Genomic DNA, 20335 nt, shown 5'->3' with positions numbered 1-20335 from the left:
CAAAGTAATAATATCCTTAGAAATTACAACCAATACTAGAGAAACACAAAAAAACCACACGAGAATACTATGAACAACTATATGAAAACAAACTGGACAGCATAGAAGAAATGGACAAGTCTCTGGAAACATACAGTCCACCAAGACTGAATCAAGAAGAAATAGACCACTTGAACAGATTGATCACTAGAAATGAAATAGAATCAGCAATGAAAAAAACCTCCCTACAAACAAAAGTCCAGGACCAGAGGGCTTCACTGGGGAATCATACCAAACATACAAAGAAGAGATCATACCAATCCTTCTCAAACTCTTCCAAAAGATTGAAAAGGAGGGAATACTACCAAATTCATTCTATGAAGCCACCATCACCCTGATACCAAAACCAGACAAAGATACTACCAAAAAGGAAAATTACAGGCCAATATCATTGATGAACATAGATGCAAAACCCTCAACAAAATATTAGGAAACAGAATCCAACAGCATATAAAAAAGATCACACACCATGATCAAGCTGGATTCATCCCAGGGACACAAGGATGGTTCAACATACGGAAATCAATCAGTGTGATACACCACACCAACGAAAGAAAGAACAAAAATCACATGATCATTTCAACAGATGCAGAATAAGCATTTGATAAAATTCAACACCCATTTATGATAAAAACTCAAAGTAATAATATTCTTTCAACTTTTTTCAAGAAGCTTGACAGAAAAGGAGAAGACAACAATTTAAAAAGGAGACAGAGCTGTGCCTTTTCAGCTGGGGCAGTTTGAAGACTGAGAGGAGGATCCAAGTGGAAAAGGAAAACAAAGACTTAGAATCGAACAAAAGGACAGGGAGAAGAAACACTCTTGGTAACAGGTAAAAACAGGTAGTGATACAAATTCTGGAAAGAGAAATAAACAGGGTTCACATAAAAATGGCCTCTATTTAAGAAACAGGATGCAAGTTCATCTCTTGACCATGAAGCCAGAGCATAATGAAGAGAAGCGGCTTAAAGAGAGTGCCAGTATTTGGCCAAAGCAAGATGCTGGGATGAGAGCTGACACTCTCCACCTCACTTCAGTCCTCACCAACATACTGTGAGGGGGTAGAGTTATCATCACCATTTCACAGACGGGCTCAAGATAAATTAAGTACCTTGCCCAGTCGCACAGCTAGAAACTGGCAGAACTAAATTCCAACCTAGAAAAGTTGTTTTCTGGAGCCTCTGCTCTTAACCTTTGCATGGCAAAACACGCCATTCCATACTCACAACACCTGAGAGGCAGGCATGGGAGCTATTCTCTCTCTTGCACAGTGTTACATGGAAACAAAAGTTGCAACGAGGTGACACCAAGCCTTAAACTAGTCCTTGGCCTTCAATTCCAACGCTCCTCCAATGATAATAAATTATAACTAATAAAAGCTGATGACTATAAGAAAAAGTATTTTCCTGCCAATCCATGGCCTCCTAGCCAAACATTCACACACTCCATCAGAAAGCTGTCCACTACGCTCGACTGAAATGGGGGTGAGGGGTGTCTTTCCTCAGCCTTGATTTGAGGCCCTTTGGAAAAATCCAACATGCTTTGCAAAGGTCTCCAAGTGATATCAGACTTGAATTAGTCCAATCCTGGAGAGAAGTGCTACCATCCTGAGTGACTAAGATGGAAGTTACAGGAGATCTTTTTAAACATAAGTGAGACCTCACTAGGGTGCTGGCTCTAACAGTCAGGTTGTCCGGTCAACCACAGATTAAGCATGTTCTTAATATATTTCAGGCAGTAAACAGCAAGTGAATAGAAAAGGGACAGCTAGAGAAGTAACCTTGCAATTGGTTTCTCTGAGGAATAGTGAGCCAAATTGCCAATTTTATTCTCCAGCCCCAACCCCCCATTCCTTCCACCTGTGGGGTAAGAGGAGCTTTAAGAAGAAAACATCCCAAGAACAGCTATGGGTGTTACCTGACTGCATATCCAAGGTGGCCTGCAATTTAGGGGGGCAGTAAATGGCATTTGCTGTGGTTCGAGCAGAGGTTAAGGCAGCTCGGGCTTTTGGCAGGTTGCTCAGGGCATGGTATGTTTTGCTTTCTAAAAGCTGTACTTCCACCAAAAGGGCTTTGTCATCCATCTTTTTCAACTCCCGCAGCAATTGGGAACCTGGAGAAAGGAAAAATATATATATATTCCTTTATTAGCCATAATTTTAATACTTTAATATCATATCTCTCTAACTAACCCTCACACATTCAAGATAAAGAAACCTGCCTGAACTCAAAACCTCACAAAAGGTTATCTATTTACAAGAATTAAATTTTCTGCTAATGTGCTATCTTCCAAAAGAGAAACACAGATCTCTCTGAAGCCCTTCTGCATGCATACAAAGGACATCAGAGCTGAGAGTCCTATAAGCTTACTCTTAAGATTGAATACAGTGGGAATCCCCACCCAGAAAATGCTGAAACTACTTATCCAGACAGGTACCTGACCTCACTCTCTTCCACCCAGCAAACACAAGACTGAATAAGAAACACCAGGCACTAGGGTTGGTGGGGGAAGGAAAGAGTTCTGCACCTACTAATGTTCTCCAAATACACCTTCTTCCCCAACACAGATGAAAATCAAATCCAGCCAGACTTGCATATACAAAAATTAACTCAAACTGAATCAAAGACCTACATGTAAGAGCTAAATATATAAAATAAACGAGTAAGTCTTTGTGATCTTACATTAGGCAATGATTTCTTAAATATGATACCAAAAGCATAAGCAACAAAAGAAAAAAAAAGATAAATGAGACGATCAAAATTAAAATGTTCTTCAAAAGACACCATCAAGAAATTGAAAAAAACAAGTTATAGGACGGGGAAAAAAAAATTTACAAATCATAACTAGTAAGGGACTTATATCCAGAATAAATACTAAAAGCACAACTAACACAATTAAAAAATAAACAAAGGATTTGAATAGACATTTCTCCAAAGATATACAAATGGCCCAAAAAGTACATGAAAAGATGCTCGACATCATTAGTTTAGTCACTAGGGAAATGTAATTCAAAACCACAGTGAGATACTATTTCACACCCACTAAGATGGCCAAAATTAAAAAGACAAGAAAACATTAACAAGTGTTAGTGAGGATGTGGAGAAACTGGAACCCTCATAGATTATTGCTGAGAATGTAAAATGGTGCAACCACTTTGGAAAACAGTTTGGCCGTTCCTCAAAAGCTTTTAAACAGACTTACTTTGTGACCCAGCAATTCTCCCCCTGGGTATATACCCAAAAGAAAAACATGTCCACATAAAACCTGTTCACAGCAGTATTCCCAAGAGTCAAAAAGTGGAAACAATCTAAATGTCCATCAACTGATGAATGTAGATAAATAAAATGTTGTACAGCTATACAATGGAATATTATTCAGCAATAAAAAAGAATGGGGCCCTGCTATATGCTACAACATGGATGAACCTTGAAAACACTATGCTAAGTGAAAGAACCCAATCACAAAAGACCATAACTATGCATTTATGTGAAATGTCCAGAATAGGCAAATCTACAGAGGCAAAGAGTAATTAGTGATTGCCTGGGAAAGGGGACAGGCAAAGACAATAGATGGAGAATTAATGGGAAGTGACAACTAATGGATACAAGGTTAGTTTCTGGGGTGATGAAAATGCTCTGAAATCAGTTAGTGGTGACAGCTGCACAACTTCGTGAATATACTAAAAACCACTGGACTGCACACTTAAAAAAGGGTGAATTTTATGGCCTGTGAATTATATCTCAACTTTTTTTAATGCTACTATTTGTTTAAACCATATGAAATTATCACTTCTGCAGGATAAAAATTGAATCTTGTCATTTTTCTCAACCTAATAGATCATGAAAGCCAAGTTCTTCCATTCAGGGATAATAGTCCAGAGGTACCCATTAGGTTTTTTTAAAAAAGCAGCAGGCAGTTATAAAATTCTGGTTTTAGAAGTGAAAAAAAAAGTGAAGGGCTACAAATGGCAAAATACCCTTTTTTATGGGTGAGCTGTATTCCATCACATATATATGCTACATCTTCTTTATCCATTCATCTGTTGATGTGCACTTAGGATGCTTCTGTATCTTGGCAATTATAAATAATGCTGCTGTGAATAGCAGATTGTATGTACTCTTTTGTTTTTGTTTTTGAATCAATGTTTTTGTTTTTCTCAGATATATGCCGAAGAGTGAATCTGCTGGGCCATATGCTGGTTCTATTTTTAGGTTTCTGAGAAACTTTCATATTGTTTTCCATAGTGGCTGCACCAATTTACATTCCCACCCACAGTGTACAAGGGCTCCCTTTTCTCCACATCCTTGCCAACCTTTGTTATTTGTGTTTTTTGATAGTGGCCATTCTGACAGGTGTGAGATATCTCATTGTGATTTTGATTTGCATCTCCCTGATATTAGTGATGTTAAGCAATTTTTCATATTCCTGTTGGCCATATTCATTTCCTCTTGTAAAAAAATGTCTGTTCAGTTCTTCTGCCCATCTTTTAGATGGGCTGGTTGTTTGTTTGCTTTTCAACTGAAGTACAGTTGATTTAAAATGTATTAGTTTCTGGTGTACAGCATGGATGGACTTGGAGGGCATTATGCTAAGTGAAGTAAGTCAGACAGACAAAGACATTACTGTAAGATATCACTTACATGTGAAATCTAAAAAAATACAACAAACTAGTGAATATAACAGAAAAGAAACAGACTCAGAGATGTAGAGAAGGAAGTAGTGGTTACCAGCGGGGAGAGGGAAGGTGGAGAGGCAAGATGGAGGAGGAGGATTAAGAGGCACAAACTATCAGGTATAAAACAAGCTACAAGGTATACTGTACAACATGGGGAATATAGACCATATTTTATATTAACTATAAATGGATTATAACCTTTAAAAATTGTGAATTACTATATTGTATACCTGTAACATATAATATTGTACCTCAACTATACTTCACTTTAAAAATACGACATTGTAAAATAAATACATAAATAAATTTAAAAAATGAAAAGAGAAAAAAAAAGCACGCAAAGATTTCAGGATATTTATAAAGGTCAAATGGGAATAGCCTTTAGTTGGCCCACTTCAGGTTCCTTATGTATTTCCACTCAATTAATTTCTTGATGTTTAAAATAGATTATAAGGATAATTATAAACAGAGAGTCTAAATGTGACAGTCAGTAAACACTTGCAATCTGAACCTTTGGTTCTCTACAATTCACAGATCAACTCTAGTTGTTTCTCAGAACGTCTAAATGGCGTTTCTCCATGACAGATTCAGTAAATGTAAGCCACCTTAAATCCTTAGAAGCAGGCACAACCTGAATTACTAATACATAACTAATAAGAGGAGCTAGGTTCAGGACACATTCAGTTAGCCAGTTTGGAGGCCTTATTAGCTTCCACCAGTTTACTTACCCAAATGCAACGCTTCCTGGTACCTCTTGGTATCAAAGTACAAAGACACCAGTCTTGCCTAGGAAAAAGAAAAGGCATTGACTGATGGAAAGGGGATAAAAAAAGCCAAAGAAAGAAATCAAAGATTGACAGTCACAGAACTGTTACTGTTGAATATTCAAGGCCTGATGATAGCATCAAATTCAGCCTAAAAAATCATCTAATCCACAGTATTATCTCCTATTATGGCCAGTGACTGTTTACCATGTTGCTGCTTACTTCTCTGAGCTAGGTACTGCTAGCTGTCTCAAAACTTCAACTAGAGCAATTCTCATGAGTGGGACTACTACCAATAATTTTGGGTGCCAGAGTAGTACAAAGCTGCTGAAAATACCTTTGATCAGGATAGTGTTAACTTACATTCACAGACTGTCAAATGCCTAAGAGAACTGAAAGCAGTACTACTATAGGTACATACCTCCAAAGCTTGGCGTAAGAAAGTTCTTTTCTCTGATTTGGCCCATTCGATACACTCTAAACACAACTCGACCTGCAACAGGGGGAGACAGTACATGCAGCATTATGTCCCCACACTCTTCCCATAAACCTCGCTTTGGAGAACACCTTTCATTCCCTCCTTATACATTACCCATGTCTCACAGGACATGCCTTGATCCACAGTATCTCAATATATAATGGTTATATCGCAATGGAGAATCAACTTGGCTTTTTACACACAAAGTATCTTTGTACTTAGATTGTGTTCCTTTAGGAAAGAGCTTCATCTTCAAGATTCCTCCTCTACCTTTCCAGGAAGGATCCAGAACTTTCAACATACTAGCTCTGAAGCGAAGATTTCTATGATGGCTGAGGAATTTGTATAGCAGAAATTTCTCCCTGAATAGTAACAGTAATACATTAATGTGAATACACTGGTCATAAAGAGGAGAAATTCTCAGCCTAGGCACAAGTGTCTTATTCCTAACAGTTGCCTGTAAGACTCAAAAGGCCCAGCTGGCTCTTCTCTTTCAGATTCTAAGAAATGCCAACTAACAACTCACTATCAGAACACAGCAGACTTAGCATGTATTAAAGGGAGTAAAAAGAAATCAGAATTAGCCTAACACCTAAAAGGGCTTTTAAGCTTTATTTAAAGGCTATCTAAGTTCTATCTGCTACCCAAGCGACACTGTAACATGCAGAGTAACTGATTTAAAGTAGTGTTCTGTATAGATGGTCAACATACCATCAGGTATCCTTGACAAATTAGCTGTGACAAAGAACATATTAAGTGCTGCAGATCTTGTATCCCTTCTGTTACTCCAAATTTTATATTAAGATTCATAATCAGAGCATAAGGTAAAAAGAAACTGAGCTTTCCACAGAACTAAAATTGCTAATACAAGTTTTTATCTAAATCCAAAGTTCTCTTGAGAGATGTTATGAGGGAAAAGTGAAGGGACATAATCCAAATTGACAGACCTTCTGCCTTTAGATCCTAAGTCCAAGCTCAGCAGATAAATGGATGACATTACATGGAATTTGGAGGCTTCACGAGTAAGAGATTCAATGAACTCTTTACAACTCACTAGAGCCCCCTGGTGGCTACTTAATCTCCAACTCAGCTCAACTGCCCTCATAAATTCTACAAAAACTAAGATAAAAGCAAACCAATCACAATTTCAGAGTTTTGAGTTATGTCCTAAAAAGTCAAACTCAATATAAGATCTCTTTGTGACATGAATAGAAATGAAAATATTTTGCTGAATACTTTTAGCAACAAAAATAAAAGTCTTTAGTCCTACATGACTCAGGGAGCTAAGAAATGCTTGCCATCAGTTTCACCCGGGAGCTTTTTCAAACCATACAGCAACGAATGCCAAGGCTCCTGATTCAGTAGTCTGGAGTAAGAGCTTGGCCGTGCTGATGTACAGCCCTTGTTAAAGAGGCCCCGGATTCTATTCCAGCATCTCACTGTCCCCGTTTCCCTCATAGTCTGGATGTTAAGTACTGGCCCAAGGTCAGCTGCTGGGACCTGAACTCAACTCTTCCTTCAGTGCTCTTTCTATCTCAACCCAGGCTTAATAAATTCAGGTCAATACAGACATTTCTCCTAGAGTAGAAGATTTTTACAACATAAACTGCATATCTGTCATCAATTACTGAGTACAGATATTTGCAATATCTAGGACTGTAACTGGTGGAACCAGTGCTTCAGTTCTAGGAAAAGATTTTAAAGGCCAGTTGCCCTTGCTACACAGCTATTTTGTATGAGAGGCTTTGTGCTTTGTTAATGCTAACAATGACTGAGAAAGGGGATCAGAATACACAGGAGGCCCATGCTTCTGGAGGAAGCCCTTACTTGAGCCCAAAAGCTTGACATGGTCAAAACTGGATATTTAAGTTTTAAATCAATACACTTAACCATTTTTTAAATGCCTATATTAGCTAAATTTCTAAGGGAAAAAATTAACTACTATTCTAAGTCTGAAATTCTCTATCACAAACTCCCTTTTTGCATTGAAATAACTGTTTTGGTAATACGATTTTTGATGTAAGGTTTCTTAAAAGGTCCTACTGTGTTCCATTTGGATAGACTACACCAAAAAATGGCTTCCCACAGAAACTCCCTAGAGATCCCTGGAAGGTAAAATTAATTCTGGAATTTCAGTTCACTATTTGGCAAGCGTCTGGTTCAGTCTTCTTTCTCCCCTCTTGATCCCAATTCTCTACTCCCCTCCCTTGGCCAACCACCCCAGTCCTCACTCCCTACTCCACCCATACATATATCCTCATTTTCTAGGTTCTAAACCTAAGTACTGCAATTAACTAGAACCTAACCTGAATCTTATCAGTTTTAGGAACATGGCAAGCCGAAGAGTGTTCTGTAGATCTATACTCAATTTTCTATTTATTGAGTCACACAGACAAATGTAACAATGCCCTAAGCTTATATCTCAAGTCAATAAACTTAGTCTTAATTCAACAAACTATCCCCTGAGCATCTACCATGAATAGGGCATAATCCATACATTCCTTCAACAAATCCTAGTTATGTAGCTTCTCTGAGCCAGACTTCTCTCAGTGCAAAAGATGCAGCAGTGAACAGGACACAGGAGTGATCCTCATGAAACTTACAGTCTAAGTAGGAAACAGGTGTTAGTAAGTAAAATAAATATGAAGAAAAGTAAAGCAGAGATAGGGTATTTTAGACAGGGTGATCAAGGAAGGTCTCTGAGGAATGAGATATAAGTGAAGACTTGAAATGATATGAAGAAAACAACTGTGTTAAGATCAGGCTGAGACCAACCAAGATGTATAAAAATGCCCCAAGGCGGTGCAGCCACTGTGGAAAACAGCATGGAGATTCCTCAAAAGAAAGACTAGGAACAGACTTACCATATGACCCAGTAACCCCGCTCCTGGGCATACATCCAGAAGGAACCCTACTTCAAGAAGACACCTGCACCCCAATGTTCATAGCAGCACTATTTACAATAGCCAAGACATGGAAAGAGCCTAAATGTCCATCAGCAGATGACTGGATAAAGAAGAGGTGGTATATTTATACAATGGAATACTATTCAGTCGTAAAAAAAAAAAAAAAAAAAAAAGACAACATAATGCCATTTGCAGCAACATGGATGCCCCTGGAGAATGTCATTCTAAGTGAAGTAAGCCAGAAACAGAAAGAAAAATACCACATGAGATCGCTCGTATGTGGAACCCTTAAAAAAAAAAAACAGAAGAACATAAATACAAAATAGAAACAGACTCATAGATACAGAATACAAACTTGTGGTTGCCAAGGGGGAAGGGGGTGGGAAGAGATAGACTGGGAGTTCAAAATCTGTAGATACTGACAGGCATATGTAGAATAGATAAACAAGATTATACTGTATAGCACAGGGAAATATATATAAGATCTTGTGGTAGCTCACAGAGAAAAAAATGTAACAATGAATATATGTATGTTCATGTATAACTGAAAAATTGTGCTCTACACTGGAATTTGACACAACATTGTAAAATTACTATAACTCAATTTAAAAAGATCTAAAAACAAATGCCCCAAGGCTAGAACAGTTTAAAGCTATAGCCTTGGTTAAAGGAACAGCCATGAATTAGGAATGAGAAAGGCACTGTGGTACAAGATACACAGTGCTTCATCTCAATGAGACTATGTTACAGTAAAGAAGATAAAAAAAATGTTCAAGTGACCGTCAAACAAGGCCAAATAATCAGAAATATAATGTACAAAATACAACGTGGATCACTGAAAGAGTTAAGATCACAGTGATGTCAACAAGGGAAGATTTTAGAGCAGATGGAACTCAAGACGGGACCACAGAATGGAAGGGTGTATCATGACGACATTCAGGGCTTGCTCAGCAAACAGCCAGGTACACAACACGGCGGACATGGCTGGTACACTTCGCAGCATATCGGGCAATGAGGCTGCTGTGCTCAGTCATGTTGTAGGAAAACATGAAACACCTGGTTCTGCGGGCAATGGAGAGCTGCTGAAGGGTGGGGTGAACAGGGAGAGGAGTAAAATGTTCAGGGGGCTACCTGGTAGGATACCTCTGAAAATGGTGCTATGAGGCTTCTGCAGTAGTTTAAGAAAGAAATAATTAAGAGCCCACTTTACAACAACTACACTTCAGGGGAAAGAAAGGAAATAATTAGAACCCAAACTAGATGGTAGTTGTACAGAGAATAAATACAAAAGAAATGGAGAAGAGAGACCAAAGAAAGTTGCACTGACAGAATTTAATAAATAGTTGGATGCTGAAGTTGGCTATGTTGAGTTTAAGGTGCAGGTAAAACCACCTGGATGATTCATAATTTGTTCCAAAACAAGCAAATAACCTAAAATCCACAATAATTACTGAAAGAAGTCCTGCTAAGTGGATTAAGACTCTGGCTCTTGATGAAAAGCTAAACTGCTAATCATCAAAAACAAACAAAAAAACCCTAAAAGCTCTTACTTAGCACTCAGATGACACTGATGATAAAACGACACAATACCTGAGTGTTTCCCTCCACCCTAGAACAGGAAGGAAGGTTTACAGCCAACAAAAAAGTAAAGCACGATGAACAACTGCAATGTACACACACAGTTACAGGGAGGGCCTCACCAGACATGGAGCCACATGATAAAGGCCAGCCAAGCCCACTAGTCAACCACAGGAGAGCACTAAACTGTGATCTGGATGATGTGGATTCAGGAGTAGGAGAACCGATCATTACACAAATGTAGTTTTAACCACTGAGTCAGCTCCATGTTATGGGAAGGGACAAATTCCAGAGACTTCAGTATCAAAGCAGCAGTCTGGATAATTAATTTTGTCTACTTAAAATGTTCCGAGTAACATTTATTAATCTATTTCAAGCTGACATTTCTAAGGCACCCTAATTCAAACAAAAGATGGAGCGTCACTTTTTCATGAGAATACAATTTTAAAAAAAGTTAGGGTTAGATAAGACTAATATCCTTTAAAAAAAAAAGCACTTTTTCTTTTAAATTTCTTTTTCAATTATTTTAATTTAAAAATAATTCTAACAGTTTGGTTCAAAAGGCAGACATCTAAACATTATCTACTTTTGATCTACTATCACAAAACAGTTCTGCCAGGAACAAATGAATTTGAAGACTTCTCTATAAATGAATTTTCTACAAAGTTAGATAATGGTATTTAAACTAGGTTTCAGAATCATTAAGGCAAGAAACCACATTTTACAAAAGACATGATTTCAAAATGGGATCCATATGTCCTAGGTTTCTGAGGTTCCTCATTATTTACCGAACATCCACTAAGCCCTTTTGTATTTTTTACACCCACAGAGGCTACGGCAAACAACCAACTACCAATTCCTACCCCTGTCTTTATACTACCTGACATTTTATATATTTATTACCTTCCTTCATCATTAAAATGTAATCCTCATGATCAGTAACTATATGTTGCTACAAACGCATCCCCAGTACCTGCAGCGGTGCCTAACACATAGCAGGCGCTCAATGAGTGCTCATCAATACATCTATAGAAAAGACTATACTCTCCCTACAAAGACATTCAAGCAACCACCATACACCCTGCTTGAATCTGCCACATTTTACAGATGAGTTTTAACTTTAGGAGTGTCTCTTCCTGAACCGCAGAAAATACAGTAATCTTTGAAAAGAACTGGAAGAGGCTCAGTGATTCCAAAGAGGCGCCCTTCAACATATCTCAGGGTCTCCTCAGAACTTGTAGAGGACATGTACAGGTATACCAGTCACTTCCGCACACATGCGACACACACATATGGACGCTCACGCCTCAATAAAGGCGTCAACGCAGCACAAAACATGCCAAGAAGGGATGCCACAAGACTTAATTAGTGCTCACAAAGAGCTCTGTGACACAGAATGAAAGGTACCACAGACACAGAAAACATTACAAAGGTGTGGCAATACAACACCTCAAAGACAAGAATCAGTTTGTGACCCTGATGTAATGAGGATTCCAGGGACCACTGACAATCTCCACTTACAAAGCAAAGCACCGAACAGACCCAAAGTATCAAATGCCCTGCAACAAAGAGAAACTGACATGGTAAGTCCTGCGCTGGCCTCCCAGCTGTCCCTTCCACATTAGCACCGCAGTGCAGGCATTTCTTTCACTGAAACAAGACTTTGCTCCATACTGTCTACCTTCTGTTATTAAAGTAGCTTACCTCCTGCCCGGTAGCTGCTTCCATATCAAGAAACAAATCAAGAAGAGATCGGACCAGGCGAGCTGCTTTAGCCTTGCTGATGGAATTCAAGAAGGGTCGCACATACTTGAGGAGTCCACCAAGCTCTGTGTGGAAGGCAATTCAGACAGGAAAAACATACATCAATAACTAGGGACAAAATACCAATTAAAAAATGACCCAAGATCATAAAATCAGTACTTAAGTCACTGAAATCAGTCAAAATGAAACTTAGTAGGAATTTAAAGCATTCTTAGCAGGTAACAGAGTTGCAAAAGTAAGTTAACAACAAAAACCAGCCACTGGATTAGTGTGAGGGCCCTGGGAAAAGCTCGTGTGCCTCTGTCTCATTCACTCATCTTAATGAAAGATAAACAGCAAAATACTCACACTCTCAGAGAGTAGTTTTCTAGAACATGAAATATCTACGTCTCTGCCACCCTGGACTAAAATCACTTCCCCACAACCAACAAAATTATCACAGTATAGGAGTAAATTTTTTATTTTTAATTTCCAAGTCTGTCTTAGCTATTCCCCTTAAACAGATTTTCAATTCCAGTTTCCCTTTTTCCCTCGGTTCCTCAAGTCTCCCCGGGTTAGCCTTTTACCAATGTCATCTCCACGGCACTCTTATGAATCAACTTTTCACATAAAAGTTAAGAGTGTTTGCCCCTTAAAGTTATAATATACCTTTTAAAATTCCTCATTAATCTGCAAAACCTAAATCTTAAACTATGACAGAAAAGGTGTCCACCACAGAGGGTTTGTTTCCCCTTGTATAAGAAAAGAGGATGGTATAGTAATTCTAAGGGAGCACCTTTAGAAACAAGAATGAAAATGAGAGAATATTTCATCTAAACAACTAAGGAAGTACTTTCGAAATGTAGGTTAAAATTACCTTAGTGCCACTGCCTCTTTAATATTCTCCAATTGTAGACTCATCCTCCTGAGAACTCTAATTCAGGGCAAGCAAACCTCCCCCTCCTGAGAACGCTAATTCAGGGTCCTGAAATCCTCATCTGCCTGAGTGGTCACAGGATGCACGGGACTGTGTCAGGTATAAAAGGAACTTTATACAGAGTGGAAAAGTTCATCTTCCTCTTCACTCCCCAGTGCTGACCTGTGAGTCCCACAATCTGAGATTTTTCTCCCATCCTGCCACTCCATTCATTCCTGTACTGACTTCCATGCCTCACTCATGCTGCGCCCCCACCTGGAATCCCTCCCATCACCCCAATCTATGGAAATTTTAGATATCCTTTTAAATCCAGCTAAAGTCCTATTGAATCTTCCATGCCAACTCCTGGCTACACTGATTTCTCTCCCTCCAATTCCTTTTGCACTTATGCAAACTTCAATTATGTTATATAATCATGGTTTTTTAAAAGTAGTCTAGTGCAATGTGCCTTCTCCTATAGCATTTTCCTACTATGCTTAAACAATTCTGAACAAATCTAGTGACAGAAATATTCAGAAAGCAGACAATTCCTATGTTGGTCAAACTAAACTGTTCTTTTCTGAAACACAAGTCTATACCCTCCTTCCACTTGGCTTCAAGTATCTGATGATAACTGTCACTCATATCTCACTCACTTTCCCTTTCTCCAAGCTAAACATCTTTAGCTATTTCAACTGTTCATCCAATGTCCTGGTTTCTAGATTCTGTATCACCTTATTGCCCTTCTCTGAATAAACTCGAGTTTGCAAATGTACTTGTGGTACCCAAAACAATGTTCCACATAGGGTCAGACCAGTACAGTCATAGCTTAATTCTCCTGATCGGACTACCACATGTAACACAAGACAACATGCTTCGCTTTTTCTGATAGCACTCTTTGTTCAGACTGAGTCCATAAGACCTTTTCGCATAGACAGGTAATTCCCCCGCTTCCTCTGTTTTGATAAATAGTATACATATATAACTTTATACTTACCATACTGAATTTAACCTTGCTGGCCTTTGGCAATAACTCTGAATCTTGATCCTGTCCCCTACTGTACTGAGTCATGTACTTTCTGACACGGCTTTAGCCAAAATGCCAGATGCTGACCAGAAGAACAAGGACAAACCCCTATGACACGGTACTAGAGACATCCCTCCAGGTTGACAAATGATCCACTTGTTGAATACCCTGCTTACATCAGACATGCAGTCTGTATCATTCTTCTAACCCAGAGGTTGGCAAACTTTTTCTGGGAAGGGCCAGATTTTGGCTTTGTGAGCTGTATGGTCTCAGTGGTGGGTACTCAACTCAGCCACCATAGTGCAAAAGCAGTCCCAGGCGCTATGTAAGCAAGTGGACTTGACAATGTTCCAACAAAACTTTATTTACAACAACAGCTGACAAGCCACTGTCTGTGGAGCCCTACAGATCTGCTGGTCTGATAAGGCCAACCAAAGAGAGCTAAGGTGAGTCTGGAATAGTCTATTTTTAATAAACCCACTGTTTTAAGTGATTAAAACCTACTTATCAAATAACCTGTCCCAGAACTTTACTGATGATTACCAGTTTACAGTATCTAGAATTTACTTTTTTCATTACCTTTTTGAAAAGTGGAATAATGTCTGCCCATCCTCAGTTTCCTTACACTTCTCCATCCTCCATGATTTTTCTCAGAATAATAGTGGTTCTAAAAATACACCTGCTAGAACTATTCTTCTGACAGTAAAAGACAGAAGTTGTCAGAGCCTAGAGCCCTGAACTTATTCAAAGAGATTCTCTCCTCTCACCTGCTTTGGCTTTAATTCTCTCTCTCTGATGTTATTTCTATCTTTTTTTTTGAAAATCATGTTCCTTCCTGGAAAAGGCAGAAGTAAAACATGAGCTAAGAAGTCTGCCCTTCTCTCTAGCACCTGCTCGCATTACAGTATTTTCTCCAAGCACTATTCTTCTTACTCCAAAAGAGAAACAAATGACCCCTCAGTTGCCAAAAGAGTTCATTTTTCATTTTAGTCTACTACTGTTTCTTACTCATTCTTGGGTATATTCCCTATTTCTTTCCATTTTCACACATGCTGTTTTCTTTTTTTTTTTTTAATTCTCATAGAATCATATTGACTTCTTCATCCTATTCTTACTGAAATTATTTTTAACTGTATGACCAGAACTTCCTTTTCAGAACCTCACAGAATTCAACATATTCCTTTTAAGAGTCTCAGGCTATGAAATCGACAGATCCTGAGCTCAGGCATCACGTGTGCCGATGATCAGCACTATCTTCAGTCACTGTTATCCATCAGACATTGTCGTATTCACTAATTCCCAAGTGACTGCTGTCTGTTAGGAACCCTATCTTAAACTTTCTGAGTAGAGCACATAGCGCAGTGCTAGCCATATACTAAAAGCATAACAAAGCAAAATTGAAAATTAATAGAACAGACATATTTTCTGTTCTCAGGAAAGCCAAAATCAAAGGAAACACCACAAACCGATCAACTATTAATAGCAAAGACAGGTAAATGAACACAGGCCCCAAAGCTTCCTTACTATACTCATCAAAGTCTTTCTTAGAAAACAATGACAAGGAACCTGGAAATGTTTTTGCAAGTTCTTAACGACTCACCTGTCAAATTCCAATAGGTTTAGCTGTACAATAGACTTCTCAGGTATAGGTCATAGGGAGGGAAGGGCAAGGAATAAGGAGAGAGTAAAGCATGCAACAGCAATTCCAAGCAAAATAGTAACATTTTGGGACAAATTTTCTGAAACACTGACTATACTACATGCTGCTTTTAATGATCTATGCTACTGGAGGAAAACAGACATTTGGATAGTTCAACAGAAGAAAAATCATTTCACCTGGCTTTCTAATTATCTCAGGAAAATTACCTCATTAATTATATTTTGTGTGCACTAATTATCAAAACTGTTCTACAACCCTCAAGCTCAAATTAACTGACAGGCAAAAGGAATCCAGAAATACGTTAAACAGGAAACAAGTCAGCCTAACACAAAAAAACCAGCACCTACCATTGATAACCCGTAAGTGGATAATGATGGAAAAGCAACAGCCATTATGCCCCAAGGTCATGAGCGCTGAAGCAGGACTCCATCCATGGGTTCAAATCCTAACTCTCCCACATACTAGCTGAGTCCCCTTAAGCAAGATACTTAACTTTTCTGTGCTCAGTTTCCTCAGGTATAAAATGAGTAACAGTATCTACCTTACCAAATTGTTTCGAGCAGTCAATAAGCTAAATTCTGCTTCTGCTTAAACCAGTAACTAATTCATAGTAAACACTCAAAAACTGGTTTTTTTTTAAATTACAGGTATTTTTAATACTTTAAATATGATACAAGATCCATATAAACATATCCTCCCAATTTTATAAAACTTTACTCAACTTTCTGTTGATTGAGCCTAATAATTAATAACTTATCATCTTTAACTGGGAAAGATCTTATTCTCAAGTGCAAGAAGTTCTGCTAAGTTATACCTATCATTCTCTTGGATAACAACATAATTTGGGGCAAAGTAATTCATGAGGTCACTACCAAAGCTTAATCCATTCTAATCAGACAAGCTCTAAATTCACTTTAAAGTTGACAAAAATCATCTATTTTAAATTTAAGCAGGCTTCTCTCTAAATACTATTACCACTTTACTGGTCAAAGGCCCTTCCTGGTCAATGGGACTCTGTCATTCCAAGGACACACCCATCATCAGAATAGCATCTCAAGCCAGGAAAGTCAAAAGTTCAGTCTAGGCAACAACAGGCACAAAGCGCTAGGTATCAGTGGAGAAATCTTGTGGAGGTTCTCCCCATTTAATGTCTTACTCATTGTGTATCACGAAAAAAGAACAGCAAGCCACTTCCTTGGATACAAAATCCCTAGTCATTTTCAAGGCAGGGGCCTAGAGTCACTATCCACCTTAAACACATTGGAACAGCTCTGTGCAAACCACTGAAGACTGCTGCTGCTGCTGACCACATGTCAGGGAATGAAGTGAAAATCCAAACCAGGAACAAATCACAGGTCGCTATATCCCAATAGGAATAGGATTTTCCCCTCACCTGCAGGACAAAACTCTTCCATGAAAGAACTGAATTTAAAGGCCTCTTAATTTCCTGATAGAAAACTGAAGCTCAACAAGTTGGCAATAAAATTGAATTACCCCATCAATAAACCGTGTGGGTGCATTCCTATGTTCCTCCACTCCCCAACGAAAAAGCAAAACTTCACCCAGCATTTCAGGTACAAGAAAGAGCAACCCATCAGCAGCACTTACCCGCAGCTTGTCCAGTCTTCGCCAGGAGAGACCCCAGCTCCAGGATGCTCTGCTCTTTGACCTGCACGGCCTCCTCATCATTCTCCTGAATGTCACGCTTTACTGGGAGAGGAAAACGCAAACCCTCTTAAAATTCTGACAGAAAATGAGGACTCAGAGAAATTTCACTCTCACCAGATCCATTACAAATTTAAGCAGTTGCCAAAAGACAAATTCTAGAAAGTCTTAAAAAACAAACAAACAAAAATACTCTAACAAGAAAAAGCAAGATGATCACTTAGGACATGCCCCGTGTAAATCATAAAAATGGATTCCTTTTAATTTTAAATGTGACTTTTCATTCTGCCATTTAGAATTTCCCTTACCCACATACCCTGAGATTTCTGTTGAAGTCACTTTAGTTGGTGCAAAACTCCAACAAAACAAGTTGTTCAAACTTGTGGGGGGAGGCCCCTTGCTAGACACTATGTTACGTGAAAATATTAAACATACCTGTGCATTTACATGCCACAAACTAAAATCAAGTGACCTAGTTACTGGTAACTATAAAGTCAAAGGTCTTTCAATAAACTTGGCTGATGGGTGTGTAGGGATAAACAATTCTACAAAGCTATTCAAGAAAAGCAATCCTGTCAAAGCTCCAGTGTGATCCTTAAGAGGGAGTGCTACTTTATAAGGGATTCAGGACCTGTTAAAATAACTTTGTGCTATCTGCTCCACTTTCAACAGTCAATAATAACTATTCTACCACTCAAACATTGAACAGCCTCTTCAAGTTTGTAGTCATAATTTTAGTGATCATCACTAGTTATCATTTCTCTTACAAAGCATCATGACTTGACAAAAACCCAGCTTTTGATACTCCATGATGGAGTCCGGAAAAAGTAAGGCTGTCAACCATCATGACTCAAGCTTGCTCTAACAGGGAAGCTTTCAGTGAACTCTCTCCTAATATAGTGGGTAAGCAAGAAATATTCTAATTACAATGTTTACCATAATTCCTACTTTATAAAAGACAAAATATTAGGCACTAGGCACAAAATTAAAATCCATGCTTCTCACATTAGTTCTAAATAGTCCGTATTCACAGGCTAAAAATAATGCATAACAGTGACTGTTATACTGGTTCTATAACTGTAACTGACTTAAGTCAAGACCAGAACTTTAAACTGAAACACCCTTTATTTAACAATATCATCCATTCACTGATGCATCACTTCCTCCTCTTTCCTAGTACCCCCGCCTCAAAATAAAGACATCAAGACTATGTCACTGTCCTTCCTCCAGGCAACTCAGCAGTACCAACGAACTAGTGAGTGAACATAAAAGCCAACATCCTGGAGGTCCCACCTACACGTGCATTCTCATACTACTTGTTGATACGATTCGAATCTTCTCAAGCTACATTTAAAATGTCACATTACTACATGGGCAGTGAAGAGCTAGCCCCTGCCCTAATTGAACCCTTTATGCATGAATGTTAAAAGCCCTCTCTGTCATCATAAATTTATTTCTGTTCACACCTGAATCCCAGTAGAAAACTGTCGGAAGCGACCGGCTGGGGCTCCCATTTCAGTTTTCCTGTTGTGTGCAAGGCGTAAGACAATCGTACTACAGTGCTAAGAAATTTATCTTTAATTTTCTCCAGCAATGTGCAGCCGGCCGGTTCCAAAGAGTTCCCTGAACTCCGCGACTGACAACTAACTCCCCGAACTCACTTTCAACCTCAATAAGGGAGACTAGGGAGATTAGTCATCTCCTCTAGCCGGGCGGTCCCACCCTACACGGGGGCAGAGGAACGTCTTGGCCACCTCCCCAAACCAAATGCCAATGTGAGGTGTGTGTCCCCTCGGTATTTCAAACCACACTCAGAAAGAGGTCCCCTCGTAGTGGAGCCTCTGCGGTGGGGCTAGGAGAAGTAGCAGCTCCCAGCGTCCCGCGGAACGCAACTCCAAGAGCAGAGCGCTCGCACTCCCACCCGAGCAGGCTGTGCTGATAACAACGGCGGGAAATGCCTGTCCGGAGCGGGTTTCGCCAAAGCCCGCAACTAGAGGCTCTCAGCCCAGTTCGCAACAAGCCCGCCGGCCGGCACCGCTCACGGTCCCCGGCCAGCCCGCACGGGCCAGAGCAGGAGACCAGACCGGGGAGTGGTGGGGCCCCGGCTCGGCCCACTCCCACCCCACGCTGAGCCCACCGTGAGTCAGCAGCCGGCAAGTGGACGCCGGGGTTGCCTGGGGGCTTCCCACCGGGGTGGGAGCCAGGAGGCTCCAGGGAGCTCCGAGCGGCCTGGGCCCCCGACCCGGCCCCCCTCACACACACAGTGAGTCAGCAGCACCAGAGCCGGCTAGCCCGGCCCCGCTCCGCCGCCGCCGACCGACTCAGGCCGGGCTGAGCCGGCGGGGCCCGAGAGGGAGCGCGGCGACCTTTACCAATGGAGTGGAGGATGTCGATGGAGGCCTCCCGGTCGGTGCTGAGTAGAGACTGGGCTCTCTGGAACTCTACCACCGCCGCCGCCGCCATCTTACCGCTCTCACACAGTCCTCGGCCACGGCCGCCGACGCCGGAAGCACACGCCCGGAAGGCCCGCCCTCGCGTCCCTCTCCTTTTGCCCCGCCTTCCCACTCCCAGAGCACCACGGGAGTTGTAGTCTCTCCGAGGGGCGGGGGAAGAGGAGTGAGGAGGGGCGCTGGAGAGCTTGCTGCCCCCATGCAAGGCTCCCCAGCACCGCCTAGCGGCTCCCCGCGAATTAAAGAGGTAGTGCCTAAAAATAGGAGCCCAAGGCAAGTCCCCACCCATCCCAAAAGAGACCTCAACACCCCAGCTCCCTTTGCTTGCCCTTGAGAAGAGTATTTGAGCACCGGGCTAGGTACTCAGTGAAAGCTGTTCGGCTTTCTTTGTAGCTTCCACATTTAGCCATTCATTCAGGGCAATAAACGATCTT

The 20335-nt window shown here is 40.2% G+C and overlaps 1 protein-coding gene across 1 annotated transcript in view; it reads right to left on the bottom strand.

Annotated features, from left to right (window-relative positions):
- Positions 1-19976, bottom strand: part of PSMD11 (proteasome 26S subunit, non-ATPase 11) — a 28636-nt gene extending 8660 nt beyond the window's left edge. Inside the window, exons 1-6 of the mRNA XM_032457712.1 lie at positions 19824-19976; positions 17395-17496; positions 12145-12269; positions 5900-5971; positions 5443-5500; positions 1957-2151 (exon numbers count right to left, since the gene is read on the bottom strand). Of these exons, the coding sequence (XP_032313603.1) occupies positions 1957-2151; positions 5443-5500; positions 5900-5971; positions 12145-12269; positions 17395-17496; positions 19824-19914 (643 nt within the window). The 5' untranslated portion in view covers positions 19915-19976. The remainder of the gene's footprint in view (positions 1-1956; positions 2152-5442; positions 5501-5899; positions 5972-12144; positions 12270-17394; positions 17497-19823) is intronic.
- Positions 19977-20335: the final 359 nt, after the last annotated feature.

The sequence above is a fragment of the Camelus ferus genome, chromosome 16 (assembly GCF_009834535.1).
Source record: "Camelus ferus isolate YT-003-E chromosome 16, BCGSAC_Cfer_1.0, whole genome shotgun sequence".
In the NCBI taxonomy this organism is placed as follows: Eukaryota; Metazoa; Chordata; class Mammalia; order Artiodactyla; family Camelidae; genus Camelus; species Camelus ferus.
Note: the sequence above shows the minus strand (reverse complement) of the source record. Positions and strands in the feature narration are given on the sequence as shown.